The 26462-nt window shown below is 37.5% G+C and overlaps 1 protein-coding gene across 3 annotated transcripts in view; it reads left to right on the top strand.

Moving 5' to 3' along the window:
* Positions 1-26462, top strand: part of TSGA10 (testis specific 10) — a 104515-nt gene that overhangs the window by 72089 nt on the left and 5964 nt on the right. For all 3 annotated transcript variants that reach the window (XM_007466884.1, XM_007466882.1, XM_007466883.1), the window contains 5 exons: positions 338-448; positions 4029-4214; positions 11949-12158; positions 24035-24237; positions 26178-26282. In XM_007466884.1, coding sequence (XP_007466946.1) covers positions 338-448; positions 4029-4214; positions 11949-12158; positions 24035-24237; positions 26178-26282 — 815 coding nt within the window. The remainder of the gene's footprint in view (positions 1-337; positions 449-4028; positions 4215-11948; positions 12159-24034; positions 24238-26177; positions 26283-26462) is intronic.

The raw sequence follows: 26462 nt of genomic DNA, 5'->3' as shown, positions 1-26462 counted from the left end.
ACCAGGTAGCAGATCACAGATTTGCTTTTCTCAAATGTACATTTACTCTAATAATACATGGAAACGCCCATTCCTTACCATATCTTTGATTACTAGTAAATTTTACCATTTTTCAAGTATTATCCACTTATGCTTCCTTTTTGTGAATTGTGTTTGGGTTCTTTGCCCATTTACTGTTTGGACTCTTGTGTTTTCTCACTGTCTTTATATGAGCTTTATATATTAGGTATATTAATTTTTATTTATCATATTTACTGTAAATATTTAAAAATTTATGGTAGTTTTGACATAGAGCAAGTTTTAATTTTTTGTAGTCAGATCTGTCTTTTTCTTATAGGCCCTGTCTAAAAAACTGAATGATACTCATAATGAGCTTAGTGACATTAAACAGAAGGTTCAAGACACTAATTTGGAGGTTAATAAACTGAAGAATATATTAAAGTCTGAAGTACGTATATATATATTTCCACCTTGGCTCGAGATACTTGAGTTTTCACTAAAGCTGTTGATTGATTGCACTCATAGGGACAGCTGAATCAAGTGCATTTCTTTAAGGCATAGCCTATTTTAATGTTGACAATTACGTGTTAACTATATATTTAGAATGTCACCAATGTCCAGAAGGGTAACTCAAGGATACACCCCTTTTATTTGCCACTTAGCCATTTTAGATAAGCAGAATCCTCCTAACTGGATGAAGAACAAGGGGCCAGAATCAAGTTGGGCTCACTTATATTTGGAAATGGTAGTTTACAGTTACAAACCTTTGACAAAAGAGGCTCCACCTGATTGTGTAGCAGATCAGAATTGATCTCTCTGTTGTGGAGCCACCTGTTTCCCAGGACCAGAGGGCAGATGGCTCTCTTCTCCATTTCTCTGTTAGTAACCAGTCGACTAGACACACGTCGACTGGTATGTCTGATATCAGATGATTCCTGATAAATTTGGGCATGTGTGACAACCCTGGAATAGACAGCTAGACCAAGGATGTTAGGTATGTCCATTTGATAAAGTATTATATAAAATAGTGTTGGATTGACTCCTGTAATAGGTGTGGTGTTACCTACTTACATAACAATCAAACCATTAATAGGAATTCCTCCCCCAAACAGGTTTCCTCATTGTATTTAACATATCATTTAATTTCAGCCCATAAACATATCTTGAGCATTTATTTATGGTATACATAAGACCATTCAGGACTTTGAGAGATGAGAGATTCTAAGGACTCCTGAATTGCAACCCTTGTTTTCAGGCAGTAAGGCAGTAGCCTCATGTTGCCAAAGCAGGTGATTTCCTACCCTTCTTGAGTTGAAGGTGCTAGCAATGTAATGTCGTAAATGGACAGAAGCTTTGGAGTCAGGTAGGTCTGACTCTTCCTCTCACTAATGCCGTGGACTTCTGTAGGCCACTCAATCTCCCTCAGTCTCAGTGTCCCGTCGGTAATTGGGAAGAACACCCAAGTGAGTAAGATACGCCTAGCACAGTGAGCCATCTAAGTATATTCTGGAATAGGGCAGAATATAAATAAAAGACTATCTGAACAACATTTAGCGTAGTAAACTTTCAGTCAACATTAGACACTTTTTCTCCCTAGCCTGTCGCATTACCTGAAATTCCACCATTAGTGATCAGGGCTTTTAGATTCTGGAATTGTATTTTCAGACATCACACATCAAACTCCTCTCAGCTTTTAGCATCCTCCTGTGAGTTCTTTTTTGAGACTCTGTTTCACAACATAGCTGGATGGATCCGGGCACCCCCCTGAGAGAAAGGATCACGGGTGCATTTTGGTAGGGAGGTCCATTAAGGATTGTCGAGTACTTTATTCATCACCCATCTATTCAGTGTGCAGTATGTTGGGTGCTGAGGTGACAGAGTTGAAAAACTGCGAGGAAAAAGAATGGCACCCCCGGCAGTGGGGACAACAAGTAGAGGGGGGAAAAGTAGGTCCTGTAGCTAGAGTGGAATGTGAAGGTGGGTGGTAATAAAGAGGTAAGAAGGATATGTCTGAACTGTATTTTTAGGAAGCTTTCATTACAACATACACAGAAGTTATTTGAAGAATTGCCTTTTAGAAAGATTGTTCAGGAAATGTTGGAAAAATAATAAATCAGAAGGGTAACAAAAGAGGGGCAAGAGCAGTTAGGAGAGGCTGTATCCATAATTCAGACAGTAAGTGCAAAGGATTCCAGCTGAGGCAGCGGCTTTGCCTTTGCCCTGGTGGAGGGGTGTAAAGAGCCCAGTGGTCAACCAGAGGGAACTGGTGGGGAAGCCCCAGAAAGAGGAAAAGAGATCTGCAAAGAGAGAACTGGAGAATACCAAAGATCAGTTGCACTTTCTTTACAATGTTGCCCATCTTGCACCCCACACTGCTCTGGCTGCTTTGGGCAGGTACAAAAAAGGGTAAACTGTGGTTGCCGGCTGCTGGGAGGGAGGGCACTAAGTGGTTAGAGGGCAGAGAGACGTTTTAATGCAGTCTTTTTCGCTGCTTAAACTTGGAACCATATATTACCTAGTCACAAAGCCAAATTTAATATAAAAATGATTTCTACCTTAGAAAACTGAATTCAGCATAAAAATGGTTCCTATCTTCGAGGAATCTGAGGGGTTACTGGGGAGATGGTACATCCACAGCTAACTACGTAAAGCTATAAGGCACTTTTAAGAGAATGACACACACAATAAGTGCTACAGAAAGTTAAAGAGGGTAAAAATGTGGGTAAAATTCAGTTTATGTATATTACATCATGTAACTCCCAAGTACATACTCTGTACACAACTGTTATTTTTAGTACAATAATAGAAAACATACATCAGATTCCTACCGGCACATTTGGAATATCTGAATCTTAAAAGCCAATACAGTAGTTTAGTATGTTAACTTGTTAATCAACAGACTTGGCAAAGATCCTTCATATTGGTCAAGGTACAACCAGACCACAAGGTGGCAATATTAACTGAATTTCAACCAGTCTCATGATTAATCATATTTATGAGAAAAATCTGATTTGAAATCTTTATACAGTGAGATGTTGTTTATTGTAATTTGCCTTATACAATTAGATGTTGCTTATTCCAGCGTTTCTGAACTGTTTATTAACAGGTAGGAGGCAAAGAGATCTAGTGCCTTTTTAATGAATTACCAAAATTATAAATGAACTTTTAGAATGAGTTGGCCAAACCGTACTACTAAAATAATATTTTTAAAAGTAGCTTCATAATTATTACTCAGTATAATATATTATTTGAGGAGCTGATTGTTTTCCTTTAGAAATGGGATCCTACTTTAGTCAGTCCATCATGATAGAACTTTATCATGATAGGTTCTAACAGTGGTTCTATATTGTATGCCCAGTATATACATGAATGTATATTTGTGAGTAGTGTTTATTGGCATAGGTTTCATATTTTACTTCTGAGCAACTTCAGGCAAGTTATTAGAACAGTGAGCAAAAGTGAATTATAGAACAGTCCATGATCAAGGAAATTAAGGCTGGGGTTATGAATGAAAGGCAGGAACCAGATAGGAAACATGCCAAACCAAGAGAATTTATCAGAAGCTGACAAGATATGCAAGCAGGCAGAAGCTCTATAGCCATAGTACAACCCAGAAGAGCAGTCAGGAACAAGGGAATTACACAGATACAAAAGGTCAGGTTAAGGCAGAAGCTTGGAAACCAGACCAGCAAGTAGTCAGTAAGCAGCTATATGGAGGCAATGAGGATTTTGTTTGAACAAAAGCAAATACAAGAACATATTCATTGAGGTCTTGAAGATAAGAGTGAAAACTTTACTAGATGAGTGAGTGTGACTCAGGAGCCAGGGCAGATCCTGCTTTCATTCCCTTCTGTTAATTACAGGATGACCGGTTTTCTAAACTGAGTAGAGATAGGAGTCCTTGAGATTGTGGTACAGTTGGTCATCGTGGCAAGTAAATTCCCAGTCACCTGGCAAACAATGTTTAATTTGCATCACATGTTTAACATTTTGCTCTCCTAAAGTAATACCTAAGATTTGCTTTTTAGGAATCTGAGAACCGGCAAATGATGGACCAACTCCGAAAAGCCAGTGAAGATGCTGAAAACTGGGAAAATAAGTCCCGTCAAGCAGAGGCAGATAACAGTACCCTCAAATTAGAACTTATCGCTGCTGAGGCAGAGGGTAACAGATTAAAAGAAAAAGCAGATGCCCTCAACAGAGAGGTGGAGCAGGTAAGTTTGGTAAAATATGCTTGTAGTACATCCTGTATCATATTTAAAAGAGTTTTGTTTGGCTTTCCGTAAATTAAGTGTATAAACAAACACTTAAGTTATTTAAATATACTGTGAATTGTAGTCTGTTAACTGTTCTCCGCTCTGGTTCTCTAATCTCTTACCTACTCTACAACTAGAATAATCTTTAGCATTTTTAAAAATTAGAAACTATTTCAAGCATACAAAAACAGTGCCCTCCCCAAAAGTAATATAAAAGACCCACATATGCCCATCTCCAAAGTTGAAGGATGCTAACATTTTGCCATATTTATAAAGAATATATTTATTATTTAAATAAAGTCTGTCTTTATTAAAAAACCAAAACATTGCAGATACAACTCCTCATCCTTTCTTCCCCTCCCTCCCTAATGGTTGGTATGTAGAACTTTCATGTCAGTTGTATAACTTTGTCATATGTTCGTACTTTTTCTACATATCTGTCACCCACAAATGATGTATAATGTTTTGTGTGCTTCAAGTTTTTTTAAGTGATAACATACTGTAGGTATCTATTTGCAATTTGCCTTTTTTGCTCAATATTATAATTGTGAAATGTATCTATTTTAATACATATGGTGTACATCTAAACAGTTGCTTCTATGGTCATTGAATAAAATATTTTATTTTTAAAATTCATTCCCATACTAAAGGACATTTAACTGTCTTCACTTTTTCTATAATAAAATGCTGCAACAAACAGCATTTGGTAAAAGTTACTGAGGTAAATAGGCCTTTACTGTGAAGCTTTGTGTTTATCTGTCTATGAGTTAGGCTATGATTACTGTTTACTGTAGCTGTGCATGTCAGAGAGGCTAGAATTCCTTCTGGTGTCCTTCTTTGTCTCCTCTATTGTCTTTGGGTTCACTTAAGAGACTCCTTAAATAGAGTCTGAACCTTGTAGTTCTTTCAACTATGACCTCCTATTATTATACAGGAGCCCTGTTGACGTGGTAGTGAAGTGTAGGTGGAGGAGACGTGTTCTATTATCCTACGATTAGGTCTTAGTCTTTTAGTGGGCATGTGCCCCTGGGATGTGACCTTCACAAGTGTTTCTCAGTTTTTGTCTCCCTTAGATGAGGTAGAAAGGCTTGAGAGACTCTGCGTTAGGTACTACCATCCCTCCACATTGGTTAGGCTCTGGTACAACCATGTTGGTTATGCTGTCACAAAATCATCTCCTTTGAGGGCAGACCTTTGTCAAGAAGGACAGAATTCTGTGGCATTATTCAAAATGGTTACTTTTCCCCTCACCCTGCTAGAAGCATGAGGGGATTTTTATCGGACATTAATCCTGAAAACCCAGTGGGCTCCAGGAGGTAAAACTAATAAAAATGTGGGGTTCTCCTCAGGCTGGGAGCCCAGGAGGATGTATCTCTCAGGCTAGTTCATGCTCAGTCTCTAGCAGGTGGTCAATTACCCTTTAAGCGTTGCTACCGGTTGCTAGCTCCAACGGCAGTTTCTCCTCCTGGTAAGCTGCAATTCTCTGTTTGGGTGCAGTGATTCATTTTATGTCTTCAATTCTCTGATAGATCAAAGAGGAGTTGTTTATTGTCATATTTTCTGCTTTTTTCGTATTGTGAGCATGGGAGTGATGATCTCTAAGCTGTTTACATGTTGGAACAGAAACTGGAAGGCTGCTTGTTTACGTGATTAGAGACTGGCTGGATTATTTAGTGAAATCTCTTTCTCCCCTTTCCCCTTGAAGTGTGAAGCCTCTGATGTTTCTCCTCAGAGGTGCAGCCTTGAATGCGTCCACAGTTACCCTGCAATGACAGTGGTTTTGGCAGGGCCTTTTTTGACTCTCTTCCTTTACTACCCTCAGCTGTTAAGCCCAACTAATTTCTAGCTATTTGCTTTATTGTTTTCAACAGTGCCCTCAAGCACAAATTGCTTCATAGACTGATTCAATTAACTTTGGGTTGTTTTACAGGGATAGCTTTTGAGGTCAATGTTTGAGTTTTTTCTGAACCCGAGAACATTCTTCTTAGCAGTCTCTTCCCCTAATTTTCGCTGGTAAACTAGCTGACCTATGGTGGAGCTTGTATCTCTTAAGAGTTTACCATTCTTTTTAAAATCTTTTCAACGTAGCCTCGAAGTGCTTTCGCTGTACCTTCCATCGTTCTTGAGAGTGCCTTAAACTTGAATTTTCCTATAGTCAGCTGTAAATGAAGTAAAGTTCCTTTGGAAGAATTTAGGAGCTTCCTGCTTTAAGGCCTCTCTCTCTCCCTGGGCAAAATCTCTGAGCCCTGGCTCTGAAGCTGGTATGGGGACAGTGGTGCAGTTCTCTTTGAGTGACGTGCCCACTTTAGGATCTGGGCACTTGGAGGGGATGGTGGGTATATGGCTGTAGCCTCTGGCCTTCTCAGCATGCCTCTCCAGGTATGGAACCTCTTCCTTATGAATAACCTGTGTCAAGGAGAATCAGAGCCACAGTGTTCTCAGTATGCCACAAACAAGATAGAACCTCCATCCCATGTGGAGAGGCTGGTCAGAAGAAGGGAGCCCCCATCTCCCAGACATTGTTGCCAGAAACTTGGCCTCTGAAATAAGTAGCTTTTGGAGTGGCATGAGAAATGCTGATAGCCTGCCTCTCCTGGGAATACACTATAGTTCTTGACTGAGTACTGAGGGGAGAGGGAGCATTGTTTTTCGATGCACCCACATGGATTGGAATTTCCATCGTGCTGAGCTGGGTGTGGGGAGAGAGGGTCATACTTCAGATGCCACGGACTTTTCCTGTTCCCTCCCAGTTTTAGTTGGTTTTCTTAAAAGTGTTTCTTCATTTACTGTATGTTCTTAAGACCATTTCCAGAGACTATTTAAAGACCATTTAAGGTTGCTTTTTTATAGTTTTCGCTACTTTCACTGGTTCTATGGAGCTGCTCACATTGCCGTGCCAGAAATGGAACCTTATTCTACACAGTTGATATGTTTTCATTTTATTTTATGTCAAAATAATTTTCTGATTATCCTTATATTATTTTGCGGTATTGTTTAATTTTCAGTATTTGGAGATTTAAAAAAATACCTTTCTAGTTATTGATTTTTCAGTCTTTTACATTTATTGAGACTGTATGGCTAGCATATGGTCGTCTTTCTGGGTTTTCCATGTACACTTGAAAATAACGTGTATTATTTTGTTGTTGGGTAAAATGTTCTATAAATGTCTATTGGGTCAAGTTCATCAATAGTGTTTTTTAATTCCTATCATTACTGAGTTTCTGTTTACTTGTTCTGCCAATTATTGAGAGAAGAGTGTTGAAATCTCCAAACATATTTGTGTATTTTTTCTTTCAGTTCTGTCATGTTTACTTTACTTCATGTTTTTGAATCTGTGTTACATTGCTTCTTAATGAATTCATCTCTTTATCCATTGTAATGCTTCTCATTCTGTAGTATACTTTGTAAGGTATTAATATAGCCACTTCAGACTTCTTTTAATTATTGTTTGTATGGTATATCTTTTTCCATGCTTTTGTTTTTAATCTGTCTATGTCTTTATGTTTAAAATAGTATTCCTTTAGACAGCATATGGTTGGATCTTGCTTTTTTACCCTGTCTTACATCTGTCTTCTAGTTGTCTTTGGACCATTTATATTTAATGGAATTATTAATATAGTTGTGTGTAAATCTACCATGTTATTGTTTTCTATTTGTCCCATTTATTTATTTTGTTTCCTCTTCACTCTTTTTCTGCCTTCTTTTGAGTATTTTTTTAAATATTCCATTCGATCTCTATTATGGCCTTATGAGCGGTACATCATTATTTTTTTCTGCTGATTATTCTGGAGTATAGACCATGTATCTTTTAATTGTCACAGTCTACCTTCAAATAATAGATTACTTCTTAGTACCCCTTTACTTCCCCCTCCCATTCTTTATCCTACTGTTCCTCCATTTTTCTTCTACATATATTGTAAACCCCATAGTACATTATTATTTTAACTTTAAATAGTTATCTTTAAAGAAATTAAAATATGAAAGACTTTTTTATTCACCCACATATTTACTATTTCTCATGCTCTTCATTCCTTTGGGGAGATCCAAGTTTTCATCTACTATAATTTTCTTTTTGCTAGAAGAAGTTCCTTTAAACATTTCTTCTAAATAAAGTAACAAATAGAAAAAAATTTAACAAAAAAGTAAGTAAATTAAAATAAAGTAAGAGCTAAGTTCTTTTCAAATGAGGGGGGGAAAAAACGTTTCTTGTAGTACGTTGGCATTGAATTCTCTCAGGTATTGTTTGTTTTAAAAAGTATTTATTTCACCCTCATTTCTGAAGAACCTCCTTTTTTTACATGTCTTTTATGTGTTTATTTTCTTTACACACTTCCTACCCCACTGCTGATTGGTTTGGAAGTTATATGTTCTCAGTCTCTTCTTTTAGTAGTTAAAATTGTAATATGCATACTTAACAAAGTCTGTTGTTAGTATCTCCAACCTTCCTCCTAAACAATAATATATGGTCCTGAGAAAACTTGAATACTGAGCATAAAACTACTGCTTACTAGATCTTGTGCCCTCTCTCTTATTTTCTCTTTCACACACACACACCAATCTTTTATGATACTGTTATGGACTATTTTAGTTCCACCTTGTTTTTATATTCTTAAAAATAAATCATTACTATTGTTCTTATTCTTTGTCAATCCTTATTTGTATCTACCCATATGTTTACAGAATTCTTCATTCATCGTTGCTTCTTTTTTTTGTCATGAATATATTAAAAATCATCTGCTTTAATCACTGTAAATAACTCTTGCTCAAAGAACCTTATAAATAATTGGTATGCTTGTTTCAATATCAGTGTTGTTTGTTTTTGTCATTGTTATATGACAATATTGCTATCCTTGATCCTAAAACCTTGTGATCAAATCCAGGAGGCTTGACTTTAGGTGATATTAAGGGCAATAGTGATCAGGGCCAAGAATTTGGTATAAAACATGCTCAACCCAATTCTAAAAATCCAGTTCTCTGCAGAACTTTGGTAAAATATACTTAGCAGAATATATGTTACTGAAATTTGGGATTTCCTAAGGATACATTTTTCACTTTTTCTAAAAGGAAAACATTTTTGAAGACATTTAATATGTGTTCACATGTCTGAGTAAATTCATTTATATATTAAAACTTGTTCAAGTGTAAGGAAAAGAGATCTACTCCAGCTAGTTCAAGAAAACAGGAGTTATTGTAAAAACACAAGTGGAACATGTGGGAGAAAGGATTTCATGGGAGCTCTTAAGTCCTAAATCTGCCAGGAATGGAGACTAGAGGATCGTTTTGTGATAGAGAGTAGCTCTCAAGACCTCCACAACCCAGCCAGAAAACGTTCATCATTCCTGTTGTGCTTCACTATGAATTTCAGGGAGGTGCATCTGCTTCTACAAAAGGACTCTGAGTTATCATAGGCATGGAACAAACATTATGTTAAAGTTTAGAATTGGGTATGGCAGGGTAAAGTCAGACTCCAAAATTGGGTGAAGCCAGACCAAAGTTTTCAGTTTCTTACAGAAGACATTTTTTTTTTTCTCTATCCAGAGACTAGGTCAAGATAAACTTTTGGTTGTCTCTCTGTGAGGTTGAGTGGATTTTTTTTTTCCTGGAGCCTCCTCTCAAGGATCCCGGATTATGTGGAGATCTCAATTCCAACTCTCCATTAGTCCTAAATTCTTGTCTCGTAGTCTTACTTGAGTGTGTTAAGCCATTCGTCATTACTGGGTCTTCCAACCCCCAACTCTTAGCTTCAGACCTGCTCATTTGCTCCTTGCTCTGGTTTTGTTTTCTCTGTTTTTGGCATGTGAGAATTTCTCTTTCTTACCTGCAAGTTCAACTATGAACTGCAAAAATAATTTTTTCTTCTATTTAATCCAGATTTTCCTCTTAGCTTAATCAGCTATTTTACTAGAACCTGAAACGTCCAAAGCATTCTTCTCAAAACACAAAACCGATCACATAACCTACTCTGTAAGATCTGTCAATTGTAATAAAGACCTAAATTTTACATGGCTTACTAGGCTCTATTTTGTAAATTATACACCTTTTCAACTGCACCTCCTATCACTCTTCCCTGTAGTCTCTGAGCTCTAGCCATACTAGCCTTCTCTCTGCTCTTGCTTTGCACTTAGCATCCTCTGATTTGAAAAGCCACCCTCCCCCAACACACTGTATATCTACTCACTCTTCAGATCTCAGTTCAAGTGTCATTTACTTAGAGAAGACTTTGCTGATTTCCCCTATCCCATCAGTCTAGGTCACTTTCCTGTGTTCTACACTTTTTTCTCTAGAAATATTTGCTTAATATATATTTACATATTCATGTGTATGATTATTTTATTAATGCATGATTCCCCCATTGTCTGGAAACTTCATGAGAGCAGAGACCATTTTGCTTATCATTGGATATGCATCAAGGCACATTGACTGGAACATAGAATATACTCAATAAGTATGGAATGGATGGGCGGGTGGGTGGATAGATGGATAGAAGGTTGTTTGAAGAATGAGTGACAAATTGAGTGAGTGAGGAAGGAAGGGAGGCAGAAAGGTAAGAGTCAATTGTGGCCAAATAACTTATTCCAGGAGCAATTTTTTGTGCATTGTACTTGTAAAAACGCTTGTAAAAGCAGAAGCATTTCTTTATTTGTCTCTCAGTTCTGTTAGTCTCACATAATAGCAAATACTCTGTAGGTGGCAGTGCACTAACATAAGACATTTTTCTGAAAAAAAAGGGTGTGTGTGTGGAATTATCTTGAACATTTGAAAACATTTATATAACTTGACTCTCATATTACAGTTTTAAAGACATGCTCTTATTTTCCATAATGTGGACGTGTTCTTGATTTATACTTGTCTGGAGTCTTTTTCCCTCACAGGTATTAGTAAGTGCTAGAGAGTTATCAGCTCTCATTTTATGATATTATGATCCATATCAGCATGCCATTCAAGAATTAGAAAATGGGTATTGTGAATGAAACAGTAGATAATGTTTTGTCTTTAACAATAATAATATTTATACCGTAGAATAATTGGAGCTATGGCAAATATAGACAGAACTACAGGCCAAACGTGTATATCTCAACTAACTTTGGGGATGAGACTTTTAAATTGTTTTCTAAATACATTAAAAAGAATGACCAGGGACATCTCTGGTGGCATAGTGGTTAAGAATCTGCCTGCCAGTACAGGGGACACGGGTTCAATCCCTGGTCCTGGAAGATCCCACATGCCGCGGAGCAACTAAGCCCGTGAGCCACAACTACTGAGCTGGTGTGCTGCAACTACTGAAGCCCGTGTGCCTAAAGCCCATGCTCCGCAACAAGAGAAGCCACTGCAGTGGGAAGCCCGCGCACTGCAATGAAGAGTAGCCCCCTCTCGCCGCAACTAGAGAAAGCCCGTGTGCAGCAGCGAAGAACCCAACGCAGCCAAAAATAAATAAATAAATAAATTTACTTTAAAAAAAAAAAAAAGAACGACCAGTTGACCACTTTACTCCTGGATTTTATATATAGAAATTTGAAGCCCAAATTTCTCTTTCCCAGAATGTTTTGTGCATACTATTGCCACCTATATCATCTAAAGTTCCTTATAATCTAAAAGTACTATCATTAAAATATTTGCCCCACTTTGTTTTCCATGCTGTAGGTTTTTTTCAAGTTAAAAAAATACATATATATAATAATTTTGTCCTTGCAGCACTTAAATGCAGAACGGTCTTACAAGTCCCAGATTGCTACTTTACATAAGTCTGTTGTAAAGATGGAAGAGGAGCTTCAGAAGGTTCAGTTTGAAAAAGTGTCTGCCCTTGCAGACTTGTCTTCCACAAGGGAACTTTGCATTAAACTTGACTCAAGCAAAGAACTTCTTAATCGACAGCTGGTTGCTAAAGATCAAGAAATAGAAATGGTATGTATTATGTTTTTAAATGGTTCTTTTAATATTACTATAAAATTACCACCATTTTCAAAAAATGAACTATTTTTTAATAAAATATTACATCAAGCCATGCCTTTCAACTTTAGATTTTATTTTTAAAGTCCAAGAAATTAATTTATGCTGTGTTCCAAACAACTCAAGACCATAACAGAAGCTCTTCCTTTGAGTGTGTAACTTGCATTTACTTTTAGCCAAAAGACGTATAAAACACATTGACATATCAATCAGCAAAGAACCATGAGGCTGAGGTTTATCTAGCAAAATAATAACTTTAATGATATCCTTTTAAGCAAAATTTACTATTTGGCTGAGTTCTTTTAAACTGTAATTCACTTGACTGTGTCTACCATGTGCCTGGCATTGTGCTTGCCACTGTGAATATAATGTTCAAAAGATACAGTCCCCTGCCCTCAAGGGCCTCCTGGTATTGACATACAAATTATTTGGGGTGAATATTTTACTAGTAAGGAATACTCAAGTTTTCAGAGAGGGAATTCCTTTTTGGCCTGTGGGTGTCAGAGAGGAGTTCACAAGGGCAAACTACTGAACTCAGAAGTGATGAGACATCCCATTCAGAGGGAACAACCACTTAGGCAATGGTCTGAAGTTATAAGTAAATTCTTGAGTGAGTAGTAAGTCATTTGCAATGGCCAGGTGGCTGAGCTGCATCTGGAAAAATAGATGGAGCCTGAATCCTGAAGGGATATGTATTCAAGTTGCATAGTATAATTGAAATATCAACACATTTTGGTTATATGTTGATAGACATACACAAATACACCATAACCAAAAGGATTAGTAATCTTTAAGCTTTAAAATTATTACCCTTAGCAGAACTAAATATAAAATTGATAATGATTTATATTTATTTTTTAATCTTTTAAGGATGTTTACTACAGGTTTTGTTGCTTACTTACTAGTCTTTAAATATTTTTTCTCTTATTGTGTTAAAATACATATAACTTTTACCATCTTAACCATTTTAAAGTTCAGTGGTTTTCACATTGTTTTGCAGCCATCACCACCGTCCATGACCATAACTCCTTTCATCTTATAAATCTGAAACTCTATACCTATTAAACAAGAACTCCCCATTCTCTCCTCCCTGCAGCCCCTGGCAACCACCATTATATTTTCTGTCTTGATGATTTTGACTACTCTAAGTACCTCACATAAGTGGAATCATACGTATTTGTCTTTGGGAGGCTGACTTATTTCACTTAGCATAATGTCCTTAAGGTTCATCTATGTTGTAGCATATTGCAGAATTTCTTTCCTTTTTTTTAAATAGATCTTTATTGCAGTATAATTGCTTCACAATACTATGTAATTTTCTGTTGCACAGCAAAGCGAATCAGCCATATGCATACACATGTCCCCATATACCCTCCCTCTTGAGCCTCCTTCCCATCCTCCCTATCCCAAACCTCTAGGTCATCATAAATCACCGAGCCAATCTCCCTGTGCTATGCTGCTGCTTCCCACCAGCCAACTATTGTACATTCAGTAGTGTATATATGTCGATGCTACTCTCACTTTGCCCCAGCTTTGCCCTCCCACCCCATGTCCTCAAGTCCATTCTCTATGTCTGCCCCTTTTTTCCTTCTCTGCAACTAGGTTCATCAGTACCATTTTATTTTATTTTTTTAGATTCCATATATATGCGTTAGCGTATGGTATTTGTTTTTCTCTTTGTGACTTACTTCACTCTGTATGACAGACTCTAGGTCCATCCACCTCACTACAAATAACTCATTTTCATTTCTTTTTATGGCTGAGTAATATTCCATTGTATTTATGTATCACATCGTCTTTATCCATTCATCTGTTGATGGACCCTTAGGCTGGTTCCATGTCCTGGCTATTGTAAATAGAGCTGCAGTGAACATTGTGGTACATGACTTTTTCTGAATTCTGGTTTTCTCAGGGTATATGCCCAGTAGTGGGATTGCTGGGTCATATGGTAGTTCTACTTTTAGTTTTTTAAGGAACCTCCATATTGTTCTCCATAGTGGTTGTATCAGTTTACATTCCCACCAACAGTGCAGGAGGGTTCCCTTTTCACCACACCCTTTCCGGCATTTATTGTTTCTAGATTTCTTGATAATGGCCATTCTGACCCGTGTGAGGAGATACCTCATAGTGGTTTTGATTTTCATTTCTCTAATAATTAGTGATGTTGAGCATCTTTTCATGTGCCTCTTGGCCATCTGTATGTTTTCCTTGGTGAAATGTCTATTTAGGTGTTCTGCCCATTTTTTAACTGGGTTGTTTGTTTTTTTGATATTGAGCTGCATGAGCTATTTGTATATTTTGGAGATGAATCCTTTGTCTGTTGTTTCATTTGCAAATATTTTCTCCCATTCTGAGGGTTGTCTTTTTGTCTTGTTTATGGTTTCCTTTGCTGTGCAAAAACTTTTAAGTTTCATTAGGTCGCTTTTGTTTATTTTTGTTTTTATTTCTGTTACTCTAGGAGGTGGGGTAAAAAAGATCTTGCTGTGGTTTATGTCAAAGAGTGTTTTTCCTATGTTTTCCTCTAAGAGTTTTATAGTGTCTGGTCTTACATTTAGGTCTTTAATCCATTTGGAGTTTATTTTTGTGTATGGTGTTAGGGAGTGTTCTAATTTCATCCTTTTACATGTAGCTGTCCAGTTTTCCCAGCACCACTTATTGAAGAGGCTGTCTTTTCTCCATTGTATGTTCTTGCCTCCTTTGTCATAAATTAGGTGACCATATGTGTGTGGGTTTATCTCTGGGCATTCTATCCTGTACCATTGATCTATATTTCTGTTTTTGTGCCAGTACCATAGTGTCTTGATTACTGTAGCTTTGTGGTATAGTTTGAAGTTGGGGAGCCTGATTCCTCCAGCTCCATTTTTCTTTCTCAGGATTGCTTTGGCTATTCAGGGTCTTTTGTGTTTCCATATGAATTGTAAAATTTTTTGTTCTAATTCTGTGAAGAATGCCATTGGTAGTTTGATAGGGATTGCACTGAATCTGTAGATTGCTTTGGGTAGTATAGTCATTTTCACAGTATTGATTCTTCCAATCCAAGAACATGGTATATTTCTCCATCTGTTTATGTTATCTTTGATTTCTTTCATTGGTGTTTTACAGCTTTCTGAGTACAAGTCTTTCGCCTCCTTAGGGAGGTTTATTCCTAGGTATTTTATTCTTTTTGTTGCAGTGGTAAATGGGAGTGTTTCCTTAATTTCTCTTTCTGATTTTTCGTTGTTGGTGTATAGGAATGCCAGAGATTTCTGTGCATTAATTTTGTATCCTGCAACCTTACCAAATACATTGATTACTTCTAGTAGTTTTCTGATGGCATCTCTAGGATTTTCTATGTTTAGTATCATATCATCAGCAAACAGTGACAGTTTTACTTCTTTTTCCAATTTGTATTCCTTTTATTTCTTTTTCTTCTCTGATTGCTGTAGCTAGGACTTCCAAAACTATGTTGAATAAGAGTAGTGAGAGTGGGCAACATTGTCTTGTTCCTGATCTTAGTGGAAATGCTTTCAGTTTTTCACCATTGAGTATGATGCTTGCTGTGCATTTGTCACATATGGCCTTTATTATGTTGAGGTAGGTTCCCTCTATGCCCATTTTCTGGAGAGTTTTTATCATAAATGGGTGTTGAATTCTGTCAAAAGCTTTTTCTGCATCTATTGAGATGATCATATGGTTTTATTCCTTAATTTGTTATTGTGGTATATCACATTGATTGATTTGAGTATACTGAAGAATCCTTGCATCCCTGGGATAAATCCCACTTGATCTTGGTATATGATCCTTTTAATGTGCTGTTGGATTCTGTTTGCTAGTATTTTGTTCAAGATTTTTGCATCTATGTTCATCAGTGATATTGGTCTATAACTTTCTTTTTTTGTGATATCTTTTTCTGGTTTTGGTATCAGGGTGATGGTGGCTTCATAGAATGAATTTGGGAGTGTTTCTCCCTCTGCAATTTTTTGGAAGAGTTTGAGAAGGATGGGTGTTAGCTCTTCTCTAAATGTTTGATAGAATTCGCCTGTGAAGCCCCCTGGTCCTGAACTTTTGTTTGTTGGAAGATTTTTAATTACGGTTTCAATTTCATTACTTGTGATAGGTCTGTTTTTGTTTTCTAATTCTTACTGGTTCAGTCTTGGAAAATTGTACCTTTCCAAGAATTTGTCCATTTCTTCATGGTTGTCCATTTTATTGGCATATAGTTGTTTGTAATAGTCTTTTATAATCCTTTGTACTTCTGCAGTGTCAGTTGTGATTTCTCCTCTTTCATTTCTAACTTTATCTGTTTGTGTCCTCACCCTTTTTTTCTTGATGAGTCTGGCTAAGGGTTTATCAATTTTGTTTTTCTTCTCAAAGAACCAACTTTTAGTTTTATTGATCTTTGCTATTGTTTTCTTTGTTTCTATTTCATTTATTTCTGCTCTGATCTTTATGATTTCTTTCCTGCCACTGACTTTGGGTTTTCTTTGTTTTTTTTCTCTAGTTGTTTCAAGTGTAGGGTTAGATTGTTTATTTGAGATTTTTCTTGTTTCTTGAGGTGAGATTGAATTGCTATAAACTTCCCTTTTAGAATTGCTTTTGCTGCATCCCATAGGTTTTGGGTCATCATGTTTTCATTGTCATTTGTTTCTAGGTATTTTTTTATTTCTTCTTCGATTTCTTCAGTGATCTCTTGGTTATTTAGTAGCGCACTGTTTAGCCTCATGTATTTGTGGTTTTTTTACACATTTTTTCCTGTAATTGATTTCCAGTCTCATAGCATTGTGGTCAGAAAGAGATGCTTGATACAATTTCAATTTTCTTTAATTTTCTGAGGCTTAATTTGTGACCCAAGATGTGATCTATCCTGGAGAATGTTCCATGTGTGCTTGAGAAGAAAGTGTATTCTGCCACTTTTGGGTGGAATGTTCTATAAATATCAGTGAGATCTATCTGGGCTATTGTGTTAAAACTTGTGTTTCCTTATTTATTTTCATTTTGGATGATCTGTCCATTGGTGTAAGTGGGGTGTTAATGTCCCCTACTATTACTGTGTTACTGTCGATTTCTCCTTTCATGGTTGTCTGCATTTGCCTTATGTATTGAGGTGCTCCTATGTTGGGTGCATAAACATTTATAATTGTTATATCTTCTTCTTGGATTGATCCTTTGATCATTATGTAGTGCCCCTCCTTATCTCTTGTAACGGTCTTTATTTTAAAGTCTACTTTATCTGCTATGAGTATTGCTACTCCAGCTTTCTTTTGATTTCCATTTGCATGGAATATCTTTTTCCATGTGTTCACTTTCAGTCTGTATGTGTCCCTAGGTTTGAAGTGGGTCTCTTGTAGACAGCATATATATGGGTCTTGTTTTTGTATCCATTCAGCCAGTCTGTGTCTTTTAGTTGGGGCATTTAATCCATTTACATTCAAGGTTATCATCGATATGTATGTTCCTATTACCATTTTCTTAATTGTTTTGGGTTTGTTTTTGTGGGATTTTTCTTCTCTTGTGTTTTCCGCCTAGAGAAGTTTCTTTAGCATTCGTTTTAAGGCTGGTTTGGTGGTGCTGAATTCTCTTAGCTTTTGCTTGTCTGAAAAGCGTTTGACTTCTCCATCGAATCTGAATGAGATCCTTGCTGGGTAGAGTAATCTTGGTTGTAGGTTTTTCTCTTTCATCACTTTAAATATATCCTGCCACTCCCTTCTGGCCTGCAGAATTTCTGCTGAAAAATCAGCTGATAACCTTATGGGGATTCCTTTGTATGTTATTTTTTGTTTTTCCCTTGCTGCTTTTAATATTTTTTCTTTGAATTTAATTTTTGTTAGTTTGATTAATATGTGTCTTGGTGCGTTTTTCCTAGGGTTTATCCTGTAGGGGACTCTCTGTGCTTCCTGGACTTTGGTGACTATTTCCTTTCCCATGTTAGGGAAGTTTTTGACTATAATCTCTTCAAATATTTTCTCAGACCCTTTCTTTTTGTCTTCTTCTTCTGGGACCCCTATAATTCAAATGTTGGTGTGTTTAGTGTTGTCCCAGAGGTCTCTGACACTGTCCTCAATTCTTTTCATTCTTTTCTTTATTCTGCTCCTCTGCAGTTATTTCCACCATTTTGTCATCCAGCTCACTTATTCATTCTTCTGCCTCTGTTATTCTGTTATTGATTCCTTCTAGTGTATTTTTCATTTCAGGTATTGTATTGTTCATCTCTGTTTGTTTGTTCTTTAGTTCTTCTAGATCTTTGTTAAACATTTCTTGTATTTTCTCAATCCATGCCTCCATTCTACTTCTGAGATTCTGGATCATCTTTACTATCATTACTCTGAATTCTTTTTCAGGTAGATTGCCTATTTCCTCTTCATTTATTTGGTCTTGTAGGTTTTTACCTTGCTGCTTCATCTGTGGCATATTTTTTGCCATCTGATTTTTTTTTTTTTTTTTTAATGAGTGGGATTGTGTTCCTGTCTTACTGGTTATTTGGCCTGAGGCTTCCAACACTGGAGTTTGTAGGCTGGGTCTTGGTGCTGAGATGAGGAACTCTGTGAGACCTCACTCTGATGATTATTCCCTGGGGTCTGAGGTTCTCTGTTAGTCCAGTGGTTCAGACTCAGAGCTTCCACCACAGGAGCTTCAGCCTTACCCTGGGCTCGTGAACAAGATCCCTCAAGCCACATGGGGCAAAAAAAAAAAAAAAAAAAGAGAGAGAGAGAATAACAACAAAGTAAAAAATTAAATTAGACTAGGAAACTAACAGATAGGTTAGAGAGAATATAAAAATAAAAATATAGATGAATCAACAACCAGAAGGTACATCAGTACCCCAACAGTAAAAAAGAGGAGGGAAAAGCAAAAAAAAGGGGTGGGGGGAAGACCTTGGCTGTGGAGGGCAGGGCCTAAGCAAGGGTGAGGTTTGGGCAGTGGGCGGGTCCTGTGCTTAGGACCCACAGGGCTGGAAAAGACCCTGGGGGCTGTGGGGGGTTGGGGCTTAGGCTCTAGGAACAGAAGAGGCCCAGGCGTGCCCCCCACCCCTGGTCTTAGAAGGCAGGGAATCACCTGGGAGCCCAGCAGGCTTCCTGGGCTTGAGGGGGTGGGGCAGTTGCCCTCCTCTCCTCTCCTGCTCCTCCCGTCTGGGAGGGCCCCTCCCACCTGCCTCTCCTGATCTCCCCGGCCTCCCTCCTATGCCCCCAGGACCAATGAGGGGTGGGCAGCCTTGGAGGGCAGGGGACTGGCCTGGGAGCTCAGCAGGCTCCCTGGCCCTAGTGGGCCAGGCGATGGCCCTCTGCTCCTCTCCCTTTCTTCTGGGAGAGTCCCCCCCACCTGCCTCTCCTGATCTCCCTGGCCTTAGGGGGCACAGATCCTGTCTGGCCTCCACTTCTCTTCCCCCCTCAGTCCCCCTACATCCTACTGGTTCACTTTGGCGTTCCTCCCATCTCCTTGGGTGTCAGAGTCCCCCACCAGCGGCCAGCAGGCACCCTAGTTGTGGGGAGAAGCTAACTCCACGTCTTCCCACACTGCCATCTTGGCTCCACCCTCTCTTTCCTTTTTAAGGCTGAACAATATTCCATTGTGTGAATATACCACAGTTTGCTTATTTATTTGTCAGTTTGTGGACACTTGGGTTGCTTCCATGTTTTAGCTATTATGAATAATGCTGCTATAAACATGGGTGTATAAATCTCTCCTAAAGATGCTGCTTTCATTTTGTTTGGGTCTCTACCCAGAAGTTGGATTTCTGGATCATATGGTAATCATATGGTAATTCTATTTTTAATTTTTTGAGGAATCTCCATACTGTTTTCCAAAGCAGCTGTACCATTTTACATTCCCACTGACAGTGCACAAGTGTTCCAATTTCTCTACATCCTTGCCAGCACTTGTTTTTCAGCCTTTCTTTCTCTCTTTCTCTTCCTTTCTTTCTTTCTTTTTCTCTCTCTCTCTAACCCCCTCCCTCCCTCCCTCCTTCCCCCCACCTCTCTCTCTCTTTTGCTAATAACTATCCAGATGGGTGTGAAGTCATCAGGCTAATTCTCATAGTATTTTTAAATACTCCTGACATAATTTTTTTTTGCCTTAGAATTTAGTTATTTATGTATATATGTTTATCCCCATAATAAGCTGTATTTCAAGTGCAAGAACTATCTTATTTATCTCTGTATTTCTTTAGCTGTACTATGCATATAAGGGACAGTCAAATAATTTTTCTAAGTTAAACTTTTGATTTTGAGATAATTGTAGATTCACATGCAATTATAAGAAACTATACAAAGAAATGTTGTGTCTCCTTTACCTGGCCTCCCCCAATGGTAACATCTTGCAAAACCATAGTATAATATCTCAACCAGGCTTTTGACGTTGTTTCAGGCAAGATATGGAACATTTCTGTCACAGGACCCATCATGTTGCCCTTTTTTTAGCACTATCTACTCCCTTCCTATCCACAACCTCTCCTTAACCCCTGGAAACAAGCAGCTAATCTGTTCTCCACTTGTAAGTTTTGTCACTTCAAGAATGTTATATAGATAGAATCATACAATATATAAACTATGGGGATTGGATTTTTTCACTCAGCATAATTCTCTGAAGATTCATCCAGGTTGTTGCATATATTAGTGGTTCATTCCTGTAACATAGTTTGTTTAATCATTCATCCTTTGAAGGACATCTGTTATTTCCAGTTTGGAGAGAGATAGAGAGAGACAGAGAGAGAGAGAAATTAAAGACCCAAATAAAAGGAAAGACATCCCACATCCATGGATCAGAAGACTTAACACTGTTAAAATGGCAGTACTACCCCAAATTGGTCTACAAATTCAATACAATGCCTATTAGAATCCCAGCTGGCTTCTTCATTGAAACTGACAAGACGACATAAAATTAATATGGAAGTGCAAGTGACCCACAATAGCCAAAACAATCTTGAAAAAGAAGAACAAAGTCAGAGCACTTCCCAATTTCAAAACTGTCTATAGTAATCAAGACAGTGTAGTACTAGCATAAGGAAAGATATATAGGTCAGTGGAACAGAATTGAGAGTCCAGAAATAAACTCTTATATTTGTGGTGAAATGATTTCCAAAAAATTGGTAGCAATACAGTTTAATGGGGTAGAATAAGCCTTTTCAACAAATGCTACTGGGACAACTAAACATCTACATGGAGAAGAATGAAGTTGGATTCCTATCACATACCATATACAAAAATTAACTTCAAATGTTTTATAGGCCTATATGTAAGAGTTAAAATTATAAAACTCTTAAGAAGAGAACATACAAATAAATCTTTGTGACCTTGGGTTAGGTAATGCTTTTTTAGAGTCACATCAAAAGTACAACAGAAGAAAAAATAGATTAGAAGGACTTCATCAAAATAAAAAACTTTTGTGCTGCAAATGATATCAACAAAGTAAAAAGACAATGCACAGAATGGGGGAAACATTTGCAAATCATATATCTAATAAGAGATTTGTATCCAGAGTATATAAAGGACTCTTGCAACTTAGTAATAACCCAACTCAAAAAATGGGGAAAGGATCTCAATAGACACTTCTCTATAGACATTACATAAATGGTCAAAAAGCACATGAAAAGATGCTCAACATCATTAATAATCAGAGAAATGCAAAACAAAACTATACCATTTCATAACCACTTGGATGGCTATAATTTACAAAAGACAATAGCAAATGTTGGCAAAGATGTAGAAAACTTGGAACCCTCATACATTGCTGGTGGGAATGTAAAATAGGCCTCTTTGGAAAACATCTTGGCAGTTCCTCAAAATGTGAAAAAATAGGATTACCGTAAAGTCCAGAAATCCCACTCCTATTTATCAAAGAAGAATGAAAACATAGGTCCATGTAAAAACTTATACACCGATGTTCTTATCAGCATTATTTATAATAGCCAGAAAGTGTAAATAACACAAATATTCCTACATCTATGCAAGGGAATGTTATTTGGCAATAGAAGTACTGATACCTGCTAAAACATGGATGACTCTTGAAAACATTACACTAAGTGAAGGAAGGCAGTCCCATAAGACCACACACACATTGTATGATTCCATTGATATGAAATGTTTAAGATAAAGCAGATCATAGAGATAGAAAATAGATTAGGGATTGTCTAGGGCTAGTGCTGGGGTAGGAGTGGGGGAATGACTGCTAATGTGTGCTAGGTTTCATTTTGGGATGATGAAAAAGTTCTCACAATAGATTGTGAGATTGTGGTATGATCATACAACTCTGTTAATGTACTAAAAACCATTGACTTGTACAATTTAAATGGGCAAGTTGTATGGTATGTGAATTATATTCCAATAAAGCTGTTACCAAAAATGTGATGCTCCATTTTATATTCGTGCCAGCAAGGTATATGAGATTACCATTGCCCATTTTAATGTTAATCAACACAAAAACTAAGAAATTTGCCAGTTTGATAAACTACAACGTTGGTTCACCTGAAAGAGATTTTGCTCCCCAGGAAACACTTAGCAATGTCTATAGACATTTTTGACTGTCACAACCAGGGTGGGGGGGATGCTATGGATCTCTGGTAGGTAGAGGCCAGGGATGCCACTAAACATCCTGTAACGCATAGGGCAACTCCCTACACCAAATAAATGTCCAACCCAAAAGATCAGTAGTGTCAAAGTTAAGAAATCCTGGACTAGAAATACCGTCTTGATTTAATTTCTATTTCTTTGATTATTAGTAAGGGTAAGTTATTCTATATGTTTACTAATTAGCTGTATTTTGTGCATTTTCTGTTCACATCATTAGTTCATATTTCTCCTCAGTTTGTTCATCTTCCTTAGATTAATAAGATATTAACTATTTACTGAGTTTATTTTCATCTGGTTTTTTTCCTCATAAATTTTGTTTGTTTATAATGAGTATAAATATGTTTGTTTTTTCTACAGTCAGACATAATTTTTTAATTGTATCTAGTCTAAAATGTTCTTCCCCTACCTGCCCGCCCCTTTCCTAATAATTTCATTTTTATTTAACCTTTTTTTCTTAGGGTTTTATCTTTTTACATTTAACTTTTTTTTGCGGGGGGGAACGCGGGCCTCTCACTGTTGTGGCCTCTCCCATTGCAGAGCACAGGCTCCGGACGCACAGGCCCAGCGGCCATGGCTCACGGGCCTAGCCGCTCCGCAGCATGTGCGACCTTCCCGGACCGGGGCACAAACCCACGTCCCCTGCATCGGCAGGCGGACTCTCAACCACTGCACCACCAGGGAAGCCCAACATTTAACTTTTTTAATGCATATGTAAATTATTATAATATGTATTATGAGATAAGGAATAATTTTTTTCTAAATAATGATGTCTGGTTTTTCTCCTTTAGAAGAAACATTTGGCTTATAGAATGTATTTTAGGTTCAAGATAACCTTCAAAAAGTGAAGTTTTCCACAGGATCATGCAAGAGAGGGAATGTGCAATTACTCCTTATCTTTCTTAACTATGGAGCGCGATGACGTTCCGTCAGGAAATTAGGTGTTTATAATTCACCCATCTCAGGACAAAGCAGTAGTTACAGATACTACCATGTCAGTCTTGCAGAAATAAGAAATATCAAGGCTGGAAATGGAAATTGTTTGACGTTTGAGATTAATAACTCTTTACTTAAATTAATGAACTTTCTGATATTATCAGAGAGTTGGGGAAAGTGATACTCAGTGTGTGTGCGTGTGTGTATCTGGTAAGAAGGAGGACACAATTTCTAATCAAGAAATTAAAAGTGGTTGTCAGTTTATAACATAATACAGACATTTTATGAGTCTCTGATAATACATCAGTTAAGTGAACGAATAGGAATAAGTATAGGTATCTTCCTATTATTGTACAGATGGAGAATGAGTTGGATTCTGCTCGTTCTGAAATAGAACTCCTCAGGAGTCAGATGACAAATGAGAGAATATCCATGCAGAATCTAGAAGCTTTGCTGGTGGCCAATCGAGACAAAGAATATCAGTCTCAGATAGCACTTCAAGAAAAAGAATCTGAAATTCAGCTTCTTAAAGAACACCTTTGTTTGGCAGAAAGTAAAATGTGAGTTGGTTAGCAATATGATACCATGAAGTCATATTTCTAAATTTTTGGTACTTTATAGATTAATAGAATTTTAAAGCTGGCATTTAGACAATTTAGTGTCATAATTTGCTATTAATTAAACTGAGGACCCCAAATATTGTGATTTGTCTAAGATTTAGTACTTATTTCTATTATATGTTTATCTAAATTTATCTAAATTTAAGTTTAACCATCTTTGTTGATTGTTTGGGTATAAATGAACACCTATTGATCTAACATATTGCCTTTAGGAAATAACCAGATTAGAAGAAATTAAGCACTTCTGAAACCAGAAGAATTTTTCTATTTTTGGACCCACCTGGTAGTGCTACTGTCTTTCCATTTGCCACAAAGTATTCCCCTATGTACCTGTAAGTGTATACTGGTTATCTGGAAGAACTACTGCATTTACAGAAAGCTGACGACTTCCCCCAAAACATTGATTTTGACTTTTTTTTTTTTTTTTGTGGTATGCGGGCTTCTCACTGTTGTGGCCTCTCCCGTTGCGGAGCACAGGCTCCGGACGCACAGGCTCAGTGGTCATGGCTCATGGGCCCAGCTGCTCCGTAGCATGTGGGATCTTCCCGGACCGGGGCACGAACCCATGTCCCCTGCATCAGCAGGCGGACTCTGAACCACTGTGCCACCAGGGAAGCCCTGATAAGAACACCTAATACCATTAGCACCTTATTTACAAGACTGTTGGATTAGGTGGAAATGCCTGCCTGCATAGTGAATATTTTATTATTAAACATAGTGAATATTTTATTATTAAAATATTAAACTAATATGTTATTACTAAAATATTTTATTATTAAACTTAATATTTTATTATTAAACTCACCTCTCACAAAACTTCATGGAGACCCTTAGCCTCTGTTCTTATCTGTCCCACCTATAACACTTTTTCATCCAGCCTCAACTCTGCCCTCCCATCCGAGCAGGGGACGTGGGGAAGGACAGGAATCATGGTCTCAGGAATCAGCTACTTGTAGGAGCCCCCAACTAAGCAAAGGCTGCAAAGCCAGGGCCCGTTTCCTGCAGAAACTGATTTTAGGTTTTGGCAGCTGTGATTGAGTCATTCTTTTCAATCACTGCAGCTGTGCTTTTGGGGTACCTTCAACCAGTTCTGCAGGATCATTTCCTCAAGCCGTAGGTGGAAATTGCCTCAGTGAAATGTGCCTACACTCCCACCTTAAGGGGTACATTCTGTTTTAGACTGGCTGGTGAGTAGTATCAAGTAAGCTTGATAAAGTTGTGTGTTCTTAGTCTCTAAAGTTTAGATTCCGGCAGTCTGTAATGCAGTCCTGGAAGCCAGCAGATAGGATAGAATGTTCTGTGCAAGCAGCATTCACCTCTGTCATCTGCCTCATGGTAGTGTGCCTTATCACAGGGTTTTTGAGGCAGTGTTTAGCCCTAAGGAAGATCCTGTTAAATTGAAGAGATTTTGTTTTTAACAGTAGATATATCAAATTTCATTGCAAGTATATATAAGGCATTTGGTCAATTAAATGTACATATAATATACACACACATTCATCATGGTGCTAGTGAATTCCAGTATTATATGCACTGGAATATGCACCTAATACCTTAAAGTACACTTGTAAAAATGATCTGCAGTAAATAAGTAATATAGGTAGATAATAGATAATAGTACCCCTCTAAACATAGAGAAACTGAGACAGAAAAGGTTTAACTAATTGAATGGGGCTGGGACAGCTTAGGCTTTTAGTAGGCTACTTTGCACATTTACTACGTCTAAAGCTGGCATATTTTAGATGCACTAATACATCTATGAAAATGACAATTTTGCTTGGATCCAGCTGAGAAACCATTGCCAACATGGTTTCATGTACTCTAGGAGTCCTAGCCATATTTTACCTGTAATTAACTGTCACTCACATTCTTTTACACAGGGCCATCCAGAGTAGAGACGTGGCCCAGTTCAGGAACGTCATAACGCAGTTGGAAGCTGATTTAGACATTACCAAGAGACAACTAGGGACAGAGCGCTTTGAAAGGTAAGTGTGTCTCTATGTCACGTTCAGCCTGGAAAGCATTGTTCTTTGGATAACCACAGATTTTGGTTATTTCATGATGCTTAGATTTTAAAGCATGATTTGAACTATAGTTCTACGGCAGTGTTAATGTCGCTGGATATAAAGTTTAGTAAAAGTCTCACTGTTTTGCTTTAGGGAAAG

Source organism: Lipotes vexillifer, unplaced genomic scaffold (genome assembly GCF_000442215.2).
Source record: "Lipotes vexillifer unplaced genomic scaffold, Lipotes_vexillifer_v1.1 scaffold28, whole genome shotgun sequence".
NCBI classification, from domain to species: domain Eukaryota; kingdom Metazoa; phylum Chordata; class Mammalia; order Artiodactyla; family Lipotidae; genus Lipotes; species Lipotes vexillifer.
This window is presented reverse-complemented; position numbering and strand designations above follow the sequence as displayed.